The sequence below is a fragment of the Vicugna pacos genome, chromosome 26 (genome assembly GCF_048564905.1).
Source record: "Vicugna pacos chromosome 26, VicPac4, whole genome shotgun sequence".
NCBI classification, from domain to species: Eukaryota; Metazoa; Chordata; class Mammalia; order Artiodactyla; family Camelidae; genus Vicugna; species Vicugna pacos.
In genome coordinates this window covers 3,109,439-3,130,650 of record NC_133012.1, presented here as the reverse complement: position 1 = coordinate 3,130,650, position 21,212 = coordinate 3,109,439, and the positions used below count along the sequence as shown (strand labels likewise).

The following is a 21,212-nucleotide window of genomic DNA, read 5'->3' as shown; positions in this document are numbered from 1 at the left end:
TTCTGGCTATCCCCATCAATCTGTTCCAATAATAGCTGCTACACGTCCATTTTGCACCTGCCCCACTGTCCCATAAATGTTCACTTATCAACACTCCCCACTCAGTCATGAGCTTTCAGAGAGGAGGCACCATACCCAGCTCCTCTCTGAAACCCCAGGACACAGTCCTGTACTTCACATATCTGCATATGTTTCTCGGTAGTTGAACGGTGGCTCTGATTTTGATTTTACTAGCTGCTCACAGGTGGTGAATATGACAGAACCATTACCCAACCATGAGCCACTCTTTTAGTTTCAAGACACCCAACAACCACCACAATTAGGGCCGGCTCAGGCAGAAGGAAGATTCAACATGACCAGCCTCCATTTGTAGGGCTGGTCTTAAAAATTGTATTTAGAGAGAAACAACAAGGACTTACTGTACAGTACGGGGAACTATATTCAATTTTTTGTAATTAGCTATAATGGAAAAGAAACTGAAAAAAAATACATATGTATGTATAACTGAATCACTTTGCTGTGCACCGGAAACTAACATTGTAAATTGACTACACTTCAATAAAAAAAAACAAGAATTAAAAAAAAGCGTATTTAGACAATGCATTATGTGATGTGTAGGGTTTTTCTTTTTCACGTTTAATAAAAATGCATTTGCACTCACATTTGTCTACCTCCAATAGTTCACCCACATTACAGAAAACTAAATTACAGGATGGCACCACATTCATAGTACATATAATGATGAAGAAAAAATACATGACAATGTAAATCATAAACTGCATAAAATTAAATTTTGCCAGAAAGCTACCTTTTCATTACAATTTGACTCCAGAGCCCAGAGGGGCAAAACCACACAATTTCTGTGCTTTTCTACACAAGAAACTAACGGGGTCAGTTCCTAGTGACATTTTGAGGCTGTTACGACATATTCACAAAATGATACAAGTTAACATTTAAGGAGGCATCCAGTCTCTCAAAATAAAATAAATATTCATAAGATTAAGTTTCTCTTCTGTTAAAGTCTTGGAATTTAAAGGAAAATATAAAAATACAGACGATCTAGTATCCAGACTAGTTGACAGAATTACTGATACTTTTTATTCTTTCAGGGGTCTTTTTACCTAATAAATCTTTGAGTATGCAGTTTGTGTTTTCAGTTTTCTTCCCAGTTCTAGAAATTGACTATGGGTCCTTTTCTAGAATTTATCTTTCTCTCCCCATCCTCCACACCACCCCCCCCACCCCCAAACCTACTTTGGATGTCATCTTTAACTTTTTAAGACAAGGCAGTGGATTCAAACGGCATGAACTCTGGAATCAAGAGTTTAAAATGACAGCATCATATCTCTGTCCTGACTCCCTTCAAAGTAATATTAGCCTTGTAGAACACCAATCTAATTCTTAGAAGCGGAAAATACAGGAAGCTCAATGTTCTGAGAAAAGTTAATAATAATTGATTTATCCTGGCTACCCAGGAAAAACACAGCAAAGACCTGTGTTCTCTGCAAATACTGACAATAAATCCATCGAGTAATACCTGCCCCCCGGGGACAGGGGAAATAGAAAAAGAGCTCACGGAGCACGTGAACAAGACTGAAAGGTACAGGGAGAAAACAACACAGATTCAGAGCTGAGAAGGAATCGGAGCTGGGTGAAACTCATGACAGATCAGTGAGTTACACAGATGAACTAGACGGGTGAGGAAGGAGGCACACCCAAGGAAACGGAGGGTAAGGAGAATAGAATTTTCAATGGGAGGCTGAGTCACAGACAAGGCAGGAAGTAGGCAAAATGCAAAGACTCCAAACAAGAAATTCTGGACCGATGAGAAAAAAAAGCGTGGAAGTGAGATAAATAGGTGATAAACAGGGTAGAAAGGCGAGGAAAGGATGAAGTGAAAAAAGCCTATGGGGCTGAAAAGAGAATATTTTAAAAAGCAAATGGTTTCCGGAATTTCACTTTATTAAATTAAAATTTAAAGTCTGTTCTTTTGTTTCTCTTTCTCTCCACAGGGTAAAAACTTGAGTCATAAGAACACTACAGAGGAGAAAATGATTGATGAGGTCAACTGACTTAGTAGCAAAAGAAAGAGCTAAGAGCAATAAAATTTACTGAGGCCAGTTAACAATCTTAGCTCTAACTCACAAACTAATTCACACCAACCACGTGTACATTCACATTACTGACCTTAATGCCCAACTGCTTCATTTGTTAATCACAAAAGCTTTCTCTCTTTCTCTCTGTTTATAAGGGTTTGGAGAAATCCCTGCTTCTAACTACCTCCCTAAAAAACAAAAAGCAGAGTAAGAAAGTAATATTTACATCAAGATTGCTAAAAAGAAGTTTCATGGAAGCTTCACACAAGGTTTAAACAATAATGGTGAAAAGATGCTATAAATTTTCTATAAATCTCTACGACCCATGTTTTTCTGGGCTCCTAGGTAACTGAGAACAGAACATAGCCATCATCCTTCATTTCCATCTAGAGACAGCAGAAGAAAACAAAACACCAAACAGGAACATAAAAGTAGTAAAGGGCCACTCTGAACAAGGATGGAAATTATTCTACTCTCGAACCCACAAAACCACCCAGGGTAACAGAGCTACCATATCAAAAGTCTAGTCATGAAGCTATAACTCATCTAACTCTTATTTTTAGGCTGAAAAAATATGGTCATCAGATTTTCAGTCCAAAAAACTGCAGGGAAAAAAAACGGGCACACGCAGAGACCGAGAGGAAGATAAAGAAAGAGGCAACTGAAGTGGCGAAGATTATGAACAAGCGGCGGCACATCACTGCAAAGCAGTTCTTCAACGTCCTCCAGCTTCAGTTATTCACCAGGGAAGGTCAATTTCTGGGGGCCGCCGCCCCAGTGAACTGCTCCCATTTCTCCTACTCTAGCTACTACTTCTCCACCCACACACAGTAAAACTCTGATCATAAGCAGATGACCAGCTATTGCAGTAGAGGAAACTAACTTGAAAACCACACACAAAAGCAATGGGTTCACAAAGATAATGTAAGACACACGGAAAGAAACACGCTAGAGTCCTGTCACTCGGATTTGCAGAACTATCTTCTTTCAGCTGCTCAAAAATCCTACATAGCATTGGGGTCACTTCTTGAAAATTGCCTTTTCTTCAGTTTTTTTTTTTTTTTAAGCATTCTTCCATGAACATCTTAACGAGTCACTTGGCCAAACAGTCCGGTTCACAGGCATCGGACATTACTATTTACTTCTGGAAATGGCTCCTGTTCCGAGGCATTGGGACACTTCTTGAAAGAACAAACCTGGTTCTTTGGTCTCTACTGAGGACACGCTGAAACTAGGATTCTCCCATCCTCAAAGATGGCATGGAAGTCAAACTGTGTTGTTTCCACGGTAAGATGCCTTGGGGGAAAAAAAAAAGTTAAAAATCAACCAGATTTTAAAAACAAAAAAAAACTCTTAATAAAGCAGTGAAAATTTTCACACTGTTGCATCCTAAGACTGCAAAATAAGCAATCTAAACAAAAATGTTCATCTGTCACTTCAGCTTTAAATATACTACACAGTCAAAAAAGTTTTAAAGGGCATTATAGGCCATACGACAAAAATACTGCAAATTATTGACTGTTTCTGAAATTAATGGGAAATATCAGTCAAAATTGTAAAGAAAGTCTGGTGATGGACGTTTTGATCTTTACTACGGCCAGGACAGAAGATGGGCTTTGAGAGAACAACTTTTTCTCTGCATCCCTATCTTTCTTGGCGATGGTACAAACAAGCACGGTTTTTATATCCAGCTATAAAGTGAGCTACAGCACCGATGACCTGGAAAATTTCTTCCAGCCATAAAATTCTCAAATTACATTCTATCTGGTGATAAAATCTTGATACCACCCTATCAGCTGTAGGCACGTCATTTATTTGACTTTGCCCTGATTTTCTTATCAAATCCAGGGCTGGTTCTTCTCACGGAGGAGGGAGGTTCTAGGACCATTTGAGGATGGTTTAAAACACCGACGCCCAGCTCAGCTCCTGCTCTGAAAAATCTGAATCTGTGGGATTAAGCTAAAGCATCTGCTACTGTTACTGTGTAATAAACCCTGGGTCATTCTGATGGGCACTCATACTTAAAGAACCGCCCCAGGGGCTCAGGTTCGGGACCTAGTTCTCAGAGTCATCAAATGGGGCAGGAGAGACAGCATTACATTCTCCCAGCTTGACCGCCTTAAAGCAGATGAACTGGTGTATCATCACCTCTTTCCCTAAAAAGCCTCCGTTCCAAGAAGACCTCGAAATTAAGATTAAGGCTGACATGCCAACTGGATAAACCCTTCAGGAAGGATTATCTTAGCTCAAGTTTTCCAAAGTATTTCCTCGGATATTACAACAGAACACAACTGTGGGACCATATTCATAGCTGGAAGCTGGTTCTATGACAGGCCCTCCCAAAATACCAGCTGATGCGAAAATGACCACAGCACGGACCATTTCTTACTTGAATCACAAAGCCCTGCCCACCCCCAAGGCCCCCGTCATGACCTCCCACAAGAGGTGACCTGCAGCCCCCCGCACCGTACCTGCAGAGCGGGTGTCTCCCCGGCGTCAGACCAGGGTTGCGGCCCATGATTCATTCAAGGTACTTCCTCCTCTGATTCCAGGGCAGTGGGTGTGGAGACGTGCGGACTCCCCTCTCTGCTGAGTCATTTGGATTCAGTGGACTCTGCTGATGCCCGACACCCCCAGAATAACTGTCAGCTCCCGACAAGAAGGATACAAGACTGGGCCTTCAGAGAATATCATTTCTCTTCCTCTTGCTGGATTTTGTCTGTAGGCCCTCATCCAATTCCACATGGCTTCAAAATGACTTCGTTCTAGGTCTGTCACCAGATCAACAGCGTGATTTTATGGTTTGGGGTTTTTTTTCCCCCTACCAAAGAACATTGCTTGGTTTGAAGAGGCCTCTGAGCCCCATGTGTGTTCTCTATTGTCCAAGACAAGCTGAAAAAGTGGATCAAGATTTCACAGATGGACAAAGCAAATGGACAGACGTGCACAGGAAACCTTCAGTCACACTCCCCTTCGCTGGGAAACTATGTCCACTAGGGGTTTAAAAGTGTTTTTAAAGTCGTAACAAGTGTCATTCAGTACTGCTTTATTTCGCATGAGTTATTTGACACTGATTAGTAACTTAAAATCACTGCCCTACGTCCCGGTGAGTCACTGTCCTAGAACTCCATTCCTAGGGAGAGTCACATCCCTCACTTAGCTTTGAGGTTCAAAATTCAGCTTCTCTCGTCTTGCCTTTAGTCATTTCAAAATACAGTGTCCCCGCCACTATTTCATTATCAACCTCTTCCACCTGGAAAATCCAGCCCTTTTTCTGCAGCCCAGAGCCACTGCAGTTGTGTGTGCTACTTGGAAATTTGAGAAAAGTGTCAGCTTTTAGACCTCTTGTCTGCCTTTGATAAAGTAAATCTCCCTGGAGGGCCCACAGTGACTCAGGACCCAGGCTGCCCGGGCTCACAGCCTGTCTCCCTGCTTACGGCTCGTATTGTGATCTTGGACAAGTCACTTAACTGCCTTGCTGGGCCTCAGTTTCCTCATTTGAAAAATGGGATTAGAACTGTACCTACTTCAACAGATCGCTGTGACATGCAAATAAAGTAACACGGAGAAGGACCGGGGGCAGTGTCAGGCACGTTTTAAGTCCTACATAAATGTGATCAATCATTATTTCCTTCATTTAGCGCCAACGTTTCATACTGTCCCACGTGAGTACACAACGTTTGCTCAACTAAAATACTACCCACTCAAGGACTGGGACCACATTTTGAATATTTCTGATGTTTCCCCACCTAGTGTTCACTCAATAGGTAAAAAGAAACCAACTCTGTACATACTGTTACCCTGGGTGAACAAGGAAGTTCTCAGACATAGCACTGTGTCTTCTCTGCCCTCAAGCAGCCTGTATTTTGGGTGGGGAAACAAAACCCAGGCAACACTCACGCAACAATATAAAGCCAGGAAAGATGAAATTGTCATGTGAGGGCTGAGTTCCAAAGGAAGGAAGAAGGGCTGGTCTTCCCATCCAAGGACACGCATCTTCGCCTAAAGGACTTACACACAGGAGCTGACGCCGGCATTGCGGTCACCCCCGCTTCCGACAATGGTGAACATCCAAAAATGGCTGTCGTGAGAAATTCACAACTTTTCGTGTACTGTAATCTAAATAAATATGTACCACTGTCCGTAAAGCACACCAGAGGGATAGCCTCTAAATTTCTGGACACGAATAACATGAGAGACCGACAGACACACAGTCAGTATTATTGGGACGGTTTTCCCAGCTGATGGATGCCGCCCACACGAAAGTCACAATTAAAGCCCCATTCTGTCTCCTCCGGCCCTTTTCCCACGAACATCAAATACCTGCCAGGAAAGGGCCCGAAGATGCCATGTGGTGCCACGATGGGAGGACGTATTAACTCCAAAAGAAACACATGATCTTTTTCTTCTCACATTCTTCCATTGGTGACAACTCTCCACCCATCCCTTCCCCAGAGAGAGTGCCTTTAGGTAAAGGAACCCTTTTTTGAACACTGCCTGGCAGAGCATTCCCAGTCATTCCCTCTCCAGGGATGGACCACTAGAATCCAAAGACACACTGAGCCCAATATGCTCCAAGTACAAACAAGACACATTTCCCTCATCCTCTGCAGCCTTTCATCTACTTTTACTCTGACAAGATGCCAACTGTTAGACCCCACCACCATTCTCATCATTGCTATGCCTCCGTAAATCATTAAAGCGTATCTCTGGAAACACAGTCAAAATACACTTCTTGATGAAGGAAGTCAAAAGCACTCAGTTAAATCCAGCCAAAACGTAACTTCTTAATGCACAAAGTACTGGACTTAACTATGTTTAAGACGTTGAAAGGCAAACTGAAAAATTATGTAGAACTCGTACAATGTAGTTTACCTAACATGCTTAATGTTCTTATACCCATGAATGTTAGACTCATCAACAAAGTAACAGCCAACCCCCAGTTTTTTATTTCCTTGGTTTGGTACTGGAAAAGTACTCTTTCTGTTTTATTGTCATCTGTTAACCCTTAATTAGAAACGTCCCTTAGAAACTTAATATGGAAACAGGGGGCCTTTCAGAAGGGGCATTAAGTCTTTCCCAATATTTACCTTTTTCCAATATCCAAACGTAGCCTGTTCTTTGGGTAACAATGATGTGTCATGGGAACTTGGATAAAGAAGAGACAAAGGACTTTGCAAACTATTGACTAGCCAAATAAAGGGACTCACTGCAGTTCTATGCAATTGGAAACCCATCTTCTAACTTGAAAAAAAGCTATTAATTTACTCTATGAGTCACTTCATATTGCTGACACCCATATTTTACAAAACCAGAAACAAAGGAATGAAATGCACACATTCCACTTTTGGACACGTTCAAATCAAACTCTGTGCAACCTGTGTTCATGCAAAAAGTAATCCGGAAGATTAAATGAGATAAAGCACGCAGACTATTTGGCATAGGCCTGGCAAACAATTAGTACTCAACACTAATCATTCTTTTTGTTCCTAATTTTCCAACCTTGAAGTCAAAGTAAATAGTTATAAAATTATATATGCTAGGGGGAAGGTATGGCTCAGTGGAAGAGTCCTGTGCTTAGCATGTAAGAGCGTCCTGGGTTCAATCCCTAGTACCTCCACTAAAAATAAATAATAAACCTAATTAACTGCCCCCCAATAAATAAATAAATGAAATTTTTAAAAATAAAATAAAAATAAAATTATATATGTGGGAACATATGTATATATATATAAGCTAGTATGTGTTACTACTAAAAATAACGCTTCTATGTTAAGCACTAAGTAATGGTCGTCATCCAGACACAGGTGAGTTTAACTGTAACAGAATCCACAAAGCAGCAGAGAAAACTTGCTAAGGAGTACAGCGTTAAATGTTAGCTCTAATCTCTGCTTATCAATTAACACAAGCTCCACATGGTCTACTATGAATTATAATCAGCAGTCAGCTGATCCTGGAGAACTAGCTCAGAATGAGTAGTTAAGACCTCAAGCACGTGGACAAGTGGCCACTTATTTGCAAGGCTGCGCCAACCCCTGAAATCTGATTACTTCAATACTGATGCTGAAATCCTACATAAATTCATTACCTGTCTCATGCCAGAATTTTTCAACTTCTTCCAACACAAAAATGTTTCAACACCCCAATGCCGCTTAAACTGACACTATTAAGCATCCTGGGCACATCCAGTTTTTAAAACACTTCCAACAGTCTCCGCCATGCATCATTTATTGCGATAGGGAAAATGCAAAGACACTTTGGAGAACACGTGCTTTCCTAAGTAAATAGTAAAAGTAACCCGATGCCCTCATTACGAAAAAAGACAAATCTTCGCGTTTCCAGCTTAATCTCCACCGTGGGCCAAGGCACACCCCCCTCCCACGCCGAGCGGCGCCCGGGCGCGCCGAGGTGGGGCGGGAAGCAGCGCAGCGCTCCCGGGAGGACCCGTCCCCTCTCCCCGCCCGCTCGGACTCGCCGCTGCCAGACCCACGTGGACCTCCAGGCGGGGACGGCCAGACCCTCCGCCACCGGAGCCGCGGGGTCGCGCGGCCCGGGGTCGCGGGGAGGGGCCGGGGGCGGGGCCGGCGCCGCGCCGCCGGGGAGGGAAAGGGCCGGGCTCCACTCACGCGCCCGGGGGCGGCACCGGGGCCGTCGCGGCGTCTCTCCCGTTCAAACCCTGAGAGGGGGGTGGGGGGGGAAAGACCTGGCTCCTCGTTCCATCCGGAAGCCGCCGGGCCGGCAGGAAATGACGAAGGCAGAGGTCGTCCGGGTCCGTCCGGTAACCGGCTCCGCGCGTCTGGCCGCGGCTGCGGGGGAAAGAGCCCCGAGCTGAGCAGCCGAGCCGCGCGCCGCCTGCGGAGCGAGCAGCGTGAGTGGACCCGCGCCACACGCCGGCTGGCCGGCCACGCCCCCGCCACGCCCCCGCCACGCCCCGCCACACGCCCCGCCCCGCCGCGCGGGGGAGGGGAGTGGGGGTGGGGAGGGGAGTGGGGGAGGGGAGTGGGGGAGGGGAGTGGGGGTGGGGAGGGCGCCCCCAGCCCCGCGCCCCCGGTGGCCCTGCTCCTTCGCCGCCGCGCCCGGCCTCGGAGCCCCTCCGGGCACAGTGGGGCCCCGAGTTCGCAGCGCGAGGCGCCCGGCAGGGTTCGGGAGGGTTGGGATGTAGCGGGCGCGCTTTAGGATCGGGCCGCGCGCCCGCCCGGGCCGCTCGGGCCGCTCCCGGGAGACGATGACACGGAGCGGCTCCACCGCATCTCTTCCCGGGAGGAGCCGGTCTCCCGCGGCTGGGTCGGGGCCGGACGTGTGACGACCCTCCCTCCCACTCCCCAGCGTGGGTGGCCTGGGGCAAGTTGAATGACCACCACCTCCATCCCCGGTGCTTCTGTCAAATGGTGCTTTAGTGCCTCCCAGCAGGGTGGTTGTGAAAATTAAATGACTTTGTGTTAACTGCCTTTCCCCCTGGTGGCTGAAGGCCTGTCAGCTTGTACCCTTTGGCTTCCGGAACCCAAACCTTTGGCATTTCAGAGGATTGGGAGAAAGAAAATCACATTTATGCGCTGGATGGTGGTGTAAGGAACTCTTGAAACTATATGGGTGATTCTAATCTGAATTTGTGTCGCAATAACAAAACTCTAAATGAGAGACAAAACTGATAGCATTCGAGATAGGCTGATAAGTGATCTTCAAAACTGAACCACCTAGACATGGTATCAGGAACCCCAAATGAGGACACTGTTTTAAAATTTTTCGATATAGCCGAGGAGTTCTTGTTCTCCACGTAAAACTTTGTCTAACTGAAATCAAGCCCTGGTTGTCATGTTTTGCCAACTTTCTGGATACTTACGTTCAGCTCATCATAGCGTCTCCTTACGGAAATATTTCGAGCATTACTTTACAGGAAAAATATGTGAAAAAAGGTCGCTTTTCTCAAAAAAGCTTTGAATGACAAACCAAGCACGTGGTGATCTTGCTGAAACATTCATTAACTTACCAGGAATGAACTGCTGTAATGCCCCTGGGCCTTCTGCTTTGGACTCAAGAGGAAGGCTGTGGTGGTATGCAGTAACCACTCAGCAGGTGTGTGTGTGCACACTTGGTTAGACCCTGGCAGGCTGGGAGGGGACTGGTCATAGTTCAGGCCGCATGGGACCCATGGGTCTGTATGATGACCTTGAACAAGACCATTCCTTATTCCTGGCAGTCTTACAAAGTCCTGCCTTTGGTCATGATGGAGGACTGGGCAGGAAAGGCCTACCCTCAGTGCAAATCTTTCACAACTGCACTACCAAAAATAACTCCAGAGCGTGTCCCTGGAACTTCGGAACAGTGGTGTCATTGCATACTAATGAAATTGTATAATGTATGCTGTATAATGCACGTGAAAAATGTACCATTCTGTCAGTATTTCAGAATCCTCTAAATGTAATTAAAGTCTGGCCTCTTTGTAGCAGGAGGAACACAAGCTCTGTAGGCATACATCATTTATTGAGTGGCACATGAACAGAATTTTGTGAATAACGGATGCAAGAAATTAACCTGCCTCAGATCCAGTCAGGTGTTAGAAAACAGCTCGGAAACACCTTCAGAGTGTGTCAAGTAAAGGGCACCTGCAGAATGTTCCAGGAGCCACTGTGATATATGTTCCCTGATGCTACTCTGATATGTTAGTAACTCCCCCATCCTGAAACCTACACCCTCGCTACATAGTTATGCAGGCCTTCTGCCGCATCTCAGATCAGACAGCTAAGACATCTCTTATTTGCCAAAAACACAGTCATTTTTATTTTACATTTTGGCACCAATGAAAATCTAGGAAAAAAATTCTAGAGTCCATAAATCATAAAGACAGTCTCTGATCTTCCAAAGGTTTCCATTTCTAAAGTAGGCTGATTGCTTACTATAAATCATGTTACATTCAGAGAAACTCTAGAGTTCAGTGTTAAGGAACAAGAATCAAAACCAAAAATGTGAAATCTCCCTGTGCTTCCTCCTCTTCTTAAAAAAAAAAATCTATAGCTAGTCTTTACTATCTAGGAATTGGACGTGGTTTAATGATGAAATAATGTTTAGATCTTGCATCTGTAACTTTTTATAATTTAAGTCCTGTTTTTATTATCCCCTGGCTAATTTTTTACGAGACCAATCTTTTTATTCATCAGACAACAAAAGATGCTTCAGAGAAATTATTCTTGCCCATGATGTCTAGAGTTGAAGTTAAATGGCCATTTATGGTACTCAGTTTATTGTAAATGAAGAATCCTGTCCCCAAATGTCTGACAGAGACTTCAGATATCAGAAAGGGACAAACATGTCACCTGGCCTGGGAGCCAACCCCAGGGGGAACTTTCACTCATTTTATGCAGAGGCAAACTCTAAGAAAGAAGACAGACTTTTTACCCTTAATATATGCTTAGTAACTTGCTGAGCCAAATCTGCATTAAAGAACGCTTTGGAGGCTCATAGGACAGATTGCAAGATACTTTAGTGGAGGAATTTCTGCGATGGCTTTATTGTTGTAGAATGTCTAGGAAAAATTGCAAAACAATTTCTTGGACCTTCCAGATACTTCTTCTTGGTATTAGAAAATGACTCTCATTAGAAACTACAGTACAGTTATCCCCTGTCATTGGTTCAGTGTTTCTCCTTTGTATAAATCGTCTCAAACAACACTTCTGAATTTCTTTCACATACTAGGTCATCTTACTTAGCCCTACCTAGTTTAGATTTAACACAAGGGAGGAACTTTCTCTTGAAGGAAAAATTCACTTAACTTCCCAAACACAAATAGGAAACCATTACGCTTTCCCTTGCGATCTGATACACTGTCTGTTACCACGCTCATTTTCTGTGGGAACATCCAAAGAATGCATTTCCTTAAACAGAAGTCGCAGCTGTATAAATAGCAAAAGTCACTTTTTATCCCACAGCTCCTTTCAGCCCCGTTCAGCCGAGAGGCCGTTAGAGAAAGCTCCAGACGTTTTCCAGGTGCGTCAGGGGCCTGTGAAGAGCAGGGTGGTGGCTGTGGCATCTTATCCAGTCCCACACTGTCCCTGTCCTCTTTAGCATCACGGCCAGTTGTTTGAGCCTGGATGTCAAGTGCTCAGTCACTTTTATCTGAGTAATAGTTCCAATTTAGACACCGTGCCCTGACATTTCAACCCATAAACTTTTAGAAATATGATTTTTTTGATCCTGAGTTTTAACTTTCATGATGTCTCAAAGCCAAAACTCAGGGGAAATATGTTACATGTCTTAGTGAGCCGGACCGGGGTTGGCCAACTTTTTCTTAAACAGCCAGGTTGCAAATATTTTAGGCTTTGAGGGCTGGGAGGCAAATATGGGAGCTACTCTGGAGGTATTTCTAACCATTGTAATTGACTGTACTTCAATTTTTAAAAAATGACAGGAAAATAAATATTTTCATAGAAATATTGTTCTTTTATGTGTGGTGAGATTTTTATGTTATGGATAAAAATCTTATATTTAAAAATAAAATAAAATAGAATAAAATAAAATAAAATAAAATATTCATTTGGAAATGTAAAAGCAGTTGGGGAGGGTATAGCTCAAGTGGTAGGGCGCATGCTTAGCATACACACACAAGGTCCTGGGTTCAATCCCCAGTACCTCCTCTAAAAGTAAATAAACCTAATGACCTCCCCCACCAAAAAAAAAAAATAAAAATAAAATAAATTTGTAAAACAAGTTCTTTAAAAAAAATAAAAGAACTGTAAAACCATTCTTGGCTCCTGGGCGATACACAAACAGACGGCAGGCTGGAGCTGGCCAGCAGGCCATACGTGGGCCAGCCCCTGTCCAGGTCACCCCATCACTGACTGAAAGAGACCCTGTTTTCTTTGTGGCCCCACAGCCCCATGCCTGGCGGTTACGGAGTGATGGGTGCTGATGGCTCCATGGATTACAGCGTACACGAGGCCTGGAATGAAGCCACCAACGTTTACCTGGTCGTGATCCTTGTCAGCTTTGGGCTCTTCATGTATGCCAAGAGGTAAATGTTTTGGTGTCTCGGGGTAGATAAGAAACTGGGCCTTTAACAGTTTTGCAGGCTGCTTTGTTTGCTTGTTCGATCTAAATTAAATACACAAAAATCGTTTCATCAGCATTTTTTTTTTTCACCTCTGTGAAAACACTCAGGTCTGCCCTCAAATATGGGACACCCGAGATGAGGCTTTGAAAACCCCGTTGCTTCAAGAGCCGGGGATTTCAGGCAGCTCTTGGCGCCTGGACCAGCTGCTGTAGAGTCTCGTTCTATCATTTCTAACGTAGCTCAGTTTTATCACTCAGCCTGGGTTCACCATCACCCTTGGATGAGCGCACGTTTTTGGCCCACGTCCCTGAAATTCAGAAACACTGATTCCTGCGTGTTCAGCAGTTCTGTCTTTGCACATTCAAGCTTTCCCTTCTGTTTCTTGTGCATGACTATGTCATAGCACGTACTGGAATCATTTTGGTATGATCTGATTACTTGTCCATCCATCCCACAAAAACGCAGTCCCCCGAGAACAAGGACCTTTGACCTTTGTGTCCCTGACTTGCCACAGGGTGTAACTCCTCATTACTATTTCCTGCCTTAATTCCAGGTGCTGTAGCATGATTTAACTGTGCTTTCCCACATCCCCTGACTCCTTTCCTCTAAGTACAGTGAGTAAGAGGTGGCGGGGGCGGGGTGGCTGCTTGGAAGAGGAAAAACAGTCATAGTTGGACCGAGTTGCTTCTGCGCATAGCCGCGTGCCTCATGGAGTCCTCTAACCAAGGTCAAAAGACATTAGACAGTTCAAAATAATTAGTCATCCAAGAATAATTGACGTTTGCCCTGGGGAATAGTTCAGAGCCCACACTTGGCATCAGACACACAGACTCCCCGTGTCCAACCTTGGGACCTCTGAGCATCTGGCCCAGTGGCCGCCTGGACCCTCCGGGGGTGGCTGGGAGAAGGCTCCACAAATCAGCATGGGGCCACAGACAGGTACCAGCTTCCCCCTAAAACTAACCCCCGCCGCCTCCACATACGCCCGTTTTCGAAGCAGAAAAGCACTGTTGTTAATTTCAACCAGGAGATGATCCCACTAAGGCCAGGCTGCTCCGTTTAAGAAATCCGTTTGTTCATTGTTTTCCAAAATTAAGGTCTGCTCACCTACTGTTATCCCCCAACCCAGTCATTTAGCTTCATGTGGAAGACAGGAGAGGGAGGAAGAAAAAAAAATCACATTTTTTCGGTTTGTGCATTTTTTCATATAATATGGCTTTTTTTTTTTTTGCAGGGAGGTATGTTTACCTACTTTATTTTTTTTTCTTGTACCTCTGTGGCTTTACAGGTAGGCACTTCATACTTTGATGAGAGAAAGAATCTTTGAGCCAAGGAAGCATCTCACAGAGACAAAATAGAAGACGAACTCTGCCACTAATGTGCTTTTAATGCAGCTTCCGATTTGTATAATCATGAGAGTCTTGTAGCCGTGAATCCAAATCTCTTTTCTGCATTGGTTTTGTGTTTCAGGAATAAAAGGAAAATTATGAGAATATTCAGCGTGCCACCTACAGCAGAGGCTTTGTCGGAGCCCAACTTTTATGACACAATAAGCAAAATCCGTTTAAGACAGCAACTGGAAATGTATTCCATTTGTGAGTATAATCTGTGCTTAACTACATACAGGCACCAATTTAAAATAGGATTTTGGCAATTGGGTCTAGTTGGTGAAAGTTACCAGAAATAGCTGATAATGAAAACCTTGTGCCTTTTTTAGCTACTCCTCACGGTATCAGCAAACCAGGCTGGCGTGAAGTTAGTGCCTCCAGATCCTTCCAAGACCCCGATGTGTTCATGTGATTGCATTTTTGTAGATTTTGCCAAACTTAAGACACTTCAACGCTGGGGAAGCCTGCTGTCTCGTCCTGCTCTAATTCCCTCGTGGGCAGTGACATCCAAGTGGCCAAGAGCATTTTGGGGATCTGTCTGAGGGCAAGTTGAGTTGAGGCGGCTTTTAGTTTGGGTCTGAATTTTGTGTTTATAGAGTTTGCAGCCGCTTCTGTTACAATTAAGCGACCGCGTACAGCCCGCCACAGCAGTGTGGGAATGGCTTCTAGAATGTGGCATCCACGTGCAAGGCCAGAGGTCCTGCCTCAGTGTTAATATGTCCTGTGGGACTGAACGCTGTGAGTATGTAGGGTGGGGAAGACACAAAGGTCAAAGTGCTCGGAGCCAGGATGAGTCTTACATCCGAACCACAGCCTTTTATTTAAAAAAATGAGGTGTGGTGTCCGCAGTGTGTCATCAATTGAGAAAAAAAGCACGATTTAATTGTACGTTTACTAGGGTACCACTCCTTTCAAATCAAATGACCAAGCATCCCTATCTACATGTAATAAAAATTTTCTGTGTAATTACATAGGCATGGAGGAAGCCTTGCAAAGATACACATCAGATTGATAACATTCATTACCTCGATGGGAACACTGTGGGATTTAAAGGAAAAAGACGGATATTTTTAAAAGACGGGTGTCTCTAGTGAAAACTTAAATGTGTGTGTGTGTGCGTGTGCACGCACACACATAAAAAGAAGGAAGAAAGAATGATCAGCAAGATGTTACTAGAATATATCTCAGGTGGAGTGCAATTACAGGTGAAAAGTAGGGAAAAAAAGTATATATGTGTATTTTACACAAGTAGAGCTTCTAGAAAATTCTTCAGCATAAATTTTATCCTGTGAACTAAGAACAGCAGTTCCTTTGGGGAAAGGTAGGAGGAAGATAACACTTTTCACTGTTTCCTCTTGTGTTGCTTTTGCATTTTGTATCACGTGCCTGTGTTATTAGTTCAAAATAAAAAGTAAAACTTAAAAAGTTAAAAGTAAAACTTACTAGAACACAGCAGCATTATTTACAGTAGCCAAAAGGTGGAAACAACCCAAGGGTTCTTGACCGATGATGAATGGATACACAAAAGGTGGTAAATACATAGATGGAACGTTATTCAGCCTCTAAGAGGGAGGAAATTCTGGCACGAGCTGCAACACGGATGAACCTTGAGGACATTATGCTTCGTAATTATCCTTATCGTGAAGTGAAGTCAGCCAGTCACGCAGGAACAAATATTGTGTGATTTCACTTATATGAGGCCAATTCATAGAGACAGAAAGTAGAATGGTGGTTGCCAGGAGCTGGGGGAGGAGGAATGGGGAGTTCGTGTTTAACGAGGACAGAGTTCAGCCCAGGATGGTCAAAATGTGGATGGTGTTGGTGGTAACGCAACGCTGTGGCTGTGGTCAGTGCCACTGAACTACACACTTAGAAATGGTGAAGCTGCAAATTTTATGTTTTTATGTTTTACCACCAAAAAAAAATCCTTAAGAAAATTTAATTCTAAGCTGATTCGTTACTGAAAATCATGACTGTGATGTGATGAAGTGAGCTAGTAATTATTTTGATACTGTATTCATTTTAATCTCCTTTTTTTTTTTGGTTTTTTGTTTCATCTATTTCTTAACAGCCAGGAAATATGACTGTCAGCACCCCCAAAACCAAGCTGACAGTGTGCAGCTGTCGTTGGAATGACATCTCAGAAAATGAGCAACGTGCGTGATGGTTGTTCGAGTGTGATCTCCTGATTCTACTAAATCATGAACAGCCCTTTCTTATTTTTAACTTGTGTCTCCGTAAAATCATCTTACTTGTGACTTTCTCCCCATTTTTTGGTGTCTTTCGTTTCTCTTTGTTAAAACGACATCTCCAGATCATTTGTTAGACAAATTAAAAATGCCTCAAAAATCCTGACCACAAAGAGTCTGCACGTGCCTAGGGAGACAGACTGTAACCAGAGACAGTGATTTTTACCTTGTGAAGACCTCCGGCTTCTTCAGGATACAATCAGGAATAAAAAAAAACCATCTTCAGAAGCAGGAGTCCAGTGTTCATGCCACTCTGATGTGACCTGTTTTGCAAAATTAAAAAAGAAAAATGCAGGCATCAGAATAACTTCCTCTTAGATTGTATTCTGGGATAAATGTCATATGGATAACGGACTAATTGGTGTTCTTACTCCTGTTGCTACCTCTTAATTGAATTAACCATCTTTGCTTCTTCAGAATATGCACAGTAACACTTTTTTTCTACATCATGATATCGTGAAGCACACGCACCTGCTGATGGTGGAAGTTTTCTGTGCCTGGAATTTGTTCCCGTTCATGGTATTTCCAGGAGTGTGTCCCACCGGAAGTCCTGAGTGCGTGGGCACCTCTGATCGGTGTTAGCGACTGGCTTCTTTGGTCACATGACTGTCAATATTTAATATAACTGGTTACTTACACTTTTTTAGCACAACAGCCTTGCCTGAAGACTCTCATATCTTGTACCGTTCGGTACCGTACACTGAAATGTTCCTGCTAATGAGCATTTGGAAATGTTTGTTCTAATTTTTCATGTTTATTTAAATCAAAGCTGGTTAGAGGTAGTGCCAGGGAAATTTAACCATCCATGTAAGTGCCCAAGAATTCGTTTTTGAATCAATAACTATTCTTAATTTTTAGAGTTAGAATTAATATTTCAAGCATTCATCATTGTGAAGTAAAGAAAATAAATTCTAAAGGAAAAAGCTTGGACCAAAGGAAATCATTTCAGGGAAATTGCATTTGCTTTTAAAATTTGTATCATTTGAAAATAGAGGAGGGAGGGTACAGCTCAAGTGGTAGAGCACGTACTTAGCATGCATGAGGTCCTGGGTTCAATCCCTAGTACGTCCTCTAAGAATAAATAAATAAATATACCTAATTACCTCCTCCTACCAAAAAAAAAAATATATATATATATGTATATATATATATACACATATACAGTAGAAGGTAAATTGTTGACTAAATGGAGTGATACTTTCATAACTCGTGTGAGTCTGAATGCACCACCTATGCATGGAATGCAAAACTGACTGAAGTATGGTAAACAGTTGTAATTACCGTCTGGGGGGAGTGGAGAGACAAGGAGACAATCTCCTTAAACTTCACCTTGCTCTTTGGAAACTACTGTGTAATCAGGAGCAGGAGTGTTTATGTGGTTACCTGCTGTCACTGAAGTGTGGCACAATCGGGACAAATTATGAAAACTGGCTATCTAAGCTGATCTGTAAAAATGGCGTCAAATAAATTTAAATCACAGGAAAGTGACAAGGATGGCTTTTTTCTTTGCACCCACTAGGTAGAGACAGTCATAACTAAAACCTGGTAGATCAGGGGAGGGTGTAGCTCAGCGGTAGAGTGCACGCTTAGCATGCGCAAGGTCCTGGGTTCCATCCCCGGTCCCTACACCCGCCGCTAAAAAAATAAAATAAAATATTAAAAAACAACAACAACAAGAAACTAGTAGATCGTTTGGAGAGCATCCAACTCTGCTAAGTAAGAGAGGAAGATTCCTCCGCACTTTTTCTCTTAAGCCCACTGGTGGAAATTGCACCCTCCCACCGGCAGGATCAACAGCAGGTCCGACTTTGAAGTTTCAACAGCTGTGCTGGGAAAGGGGGGTGGGGAGCCCTGCAGCCACACTTCAAAGTGACACCAGCTTATTGTCCTGCTTCTGCCCCCGAATCTGCCAAGGGTCCCATGGAACTGTTTTCTTTGGAAGAAAAATGGAAGGATTAATAAACTGATCGCTAGCACGTGTGTTCTCCTTTTCCATGATTTTCCTCTTTTACTGCATAAGATACTCTGCAGTAAGCACGAAAGGGCAGAGGGCGGGGGGAGTCCGCCTCCCTGGGTGCCCCGCCGGGGCCAGCCTCCTGCTCCAAGGATACAGCTGTTTGCTGTCAACCTCACACCCTTTCAGGTGGCTTTCCCTTTTTTTTTTTTTTTATAACACATACTTAAAAATATATTTATTTATTTTATTTATTTTGTTGATGGGTTTTCCATTTGCTTGTTTGTTTCTTTGGGAGGGGGAGTTGATCACATTTATTTATTAGTTATTTTGATGGAGGCACTGGGGATCGAACCCAGGATCTTGTGTGTGCTAGGCGTATACTCTGCCACTGAGCTGCACCCTCCCCGCTCAGGTGGAGTTCCTGATGTGATTGAACAGAAAAGGGGATTCGGAGTGTATGGTAAAATTGCTGTGATGTTGGAAATACTTTTAAGCATTGAGTAGAAATAAGAGATAAAATGGTAATAAAATTTCAGATATTAAGAATAAAAGTATCTTTTCTTCCATAACAGCTGTACTGAACTACATTCCCACCCTCCTACACTGTTGGTGGGAATGTTGGTTGGTGCAGCCATTATGGAAAACATTATGGAGATTCCTCAAATGACTGACCATAGGCTTACCATATGATCCAGCAATCCCCCCGGCCATATATCCAGAGGGAACCTTAATTCAAAAAGATACCTGCATCCCAATGTTCGTAGCAGCACTATTTACAACAGCCAGGACATGGAAGCTACCTAAATGTCCATCAACAGATGACTGAATAAAGAAGTTGTGGTATATTTATACAATGGAATACTACTCAGCCATAAAAAGAATAAAACAATGCCATTTGCAGCAACATGGATGAACCTTAAGACTGTCATTCTAAGTGAAGTAAGCCAGAAAGAGAAAGAAAAATACCATATATCACTTATGTGTGGAATCTAAAAAAAAAAGATGAACTTATTCACAAAACAGAAACAGACTCTCAGCATAGAAAACAAACTTATGGTTACCAGGGAGGAAAGGGGTGGGAAGGGATAAATTGGGAGTTCGAGATTTGCAGATACTAATATATATAAAATAGATACACTGTAAGTTCATACTGTATAGCACAGGGAATTATATTCAATATCTTGTAGAACTTATGGTGAAAAAGAATATGAAAATGAATATATGTATGTTCATGTATGACTGAAATATTACGTTGTACACCAGAAATTGACACAACATTGTAAACTGACTCTACTTCAATAAATATATATATATACACACACACACACACAAAAATGTATCTTAGAACATATAATTAGAGAAGTGACCAAAATATACCATATGGAGCCAGGTGATTCATTCTGCAAAAAGTTATGAAGTAGCCACATGTCATCTGTTGGCTATTTGATTCTAATAACAGACTCAAAGTAGACATAGGTGCTGGAGAACTGGAAAGACAAAGGACACTTGGCTTATCTCCAAGCTATGTGCAAAATAAATAGATCGCAGAAGAGAGATGGGAGCGTAGTCTTCATCTGCCTCCCTCTTGACTCCCAAATAAAGCCAGCCAAACTCACACAAAACTATAAAGCAAGAAAAATTTCTCTGTTTTTAAGATGTGTTTTATTTTTTAATTTTTAGATGGGGGAGGTAATTAGGTTTATTTATGTATTTATTTATTTTAATGGTATTTATTTTAATGGAGGGACTGGGGATTGAACCCAGGACCTCATGCATGCTGAGCAAATGCTCTACCACTGAACTATATATATCCTCCTCCTGAAAAATTTCCCATCTATCTTTTGGCCCCTCTTCATCCTCCCATCAGTCTGTATGGGTGAGACAGGTCTTGACTGAGGATTTGAGAGTGGGAAACAAGGAAGTAAGCCAAGAGCTAAGCAGGTGAGGTCTACATGGAAACTTCCAGCAGCTGGTCATCTTTCTCTTATCCTGGACCTCTCACCCCTAAACAAATGAGGGGCAGGTAGCACTGAATTCTACCCTGATCCTCTACCTTCATTTTATTTAGACATAGTAAAAAGCTACAGCTGTTTATGCAGACGAGGAACATTCCACGCACAGGTAGGAAGGTGAGAAGTCAAAGGGGAGGCTGATGACTGTCAGGGTTCTTGGCACCCTCTCAGCCCCAAATTTGGTACTGATGGAGAACTGTGTCGTTCTTTTTTTATTTCTGGTATTTCTAGTTCCAAAGTTTTTTTTTCCTTCTCTTGCAAATCAAGAAATGACAGAGGTCTCACTGTTATGAAAGGGTGGCACCACCCCAGAGATTCTTATGAAAAAAATATTTTGACAGATTTCAAATTAGCAGAGGAAGTTGGGTTTTTTTTTAAACTGCAACCAATGTTGATGTTGTTAAACTCAACTGCAAATGCCTCTGGCCTAAGAAATCTGAAAAAAATATCCAGCACAGAAATGTAA

The 21,212-nt window shown here is 42.9% G+C and overlaps 2 protein-coding genes across 3 annotated transcripts in view; one reads left to right on the top strand and one right to left on the bottom strand.

Annotated features, from left to right (window-relative positions):
- Positions 1–8,938, bottom strand: part of SLC20A2 (solute carrier family 20 member 2) — a 92,230-nt gene extending 83,292 nt beyond the window's left edge. Inside the window, exons 1-3 of one of the 2 annotated variants that reach the window (XM_072950162.1) lie at positions 8,800–8,937; positions 4,568–4,867; positions 3,293–3,392 (exon numbers count right to left, since the gene is read on the bottom strand). The gene's annotated coding sequence lies outside the window, so the exon portion shown is untranslated. Of the gene's footprint in view, positions 1–3,292; positions 3,393–4,567; positions 4,868–8,799 lie in introns of both variants that reach the window. The other variant, XM_072950163.1, reaches the window with a different exon arrangement.
- Positions 8,825–18,753, top strand: SMIM19 (small integral membrane protein 19). Its single transcript, XM_072950164.1, has 4 exons — positions 8,825–8,964; positions 12,964–13,101; positions 14,611–14,735; positions 16,600–18,753. Exons 2-4 carry the CDS (start codon positions 12,968–12,970, stop codon positions 16,662–16,664), a joined length of 324 nt encoding a protein of 107 aa, XP_072806265.1. The 5' UTR covers positions 8,825–8,964; positions 12,964–12,967; the 3' UTR covers positions 16,665–18,753.
- The last annotated feature ends 2,459 nt before the right edge of the window (positions 18,754–21,212 follow it).

Coding starts and splice junctions, on each gene's coding strand:
- SMIM19 (XM_072950164.1), top strand. CDS start 12,968: ATGCCTGGCGGTTACGGAGTGATGGGTGCTGATGGCTCCATGGATTAC. Junction 13,102..14,610: donor CTCTTCATGTATGCCAAGAG/GTAAATGTTTTG, acceptor TTTGTGTTTCAG/GAATAAAAGGAAAATTATGA. Junction 14,736..16,599: donor ACTGGAAATGTATTCCATTT/GTGAGTATAATC, acceptor ATTTCTTAACAG/CCAGGAAATATGACTGTCAG.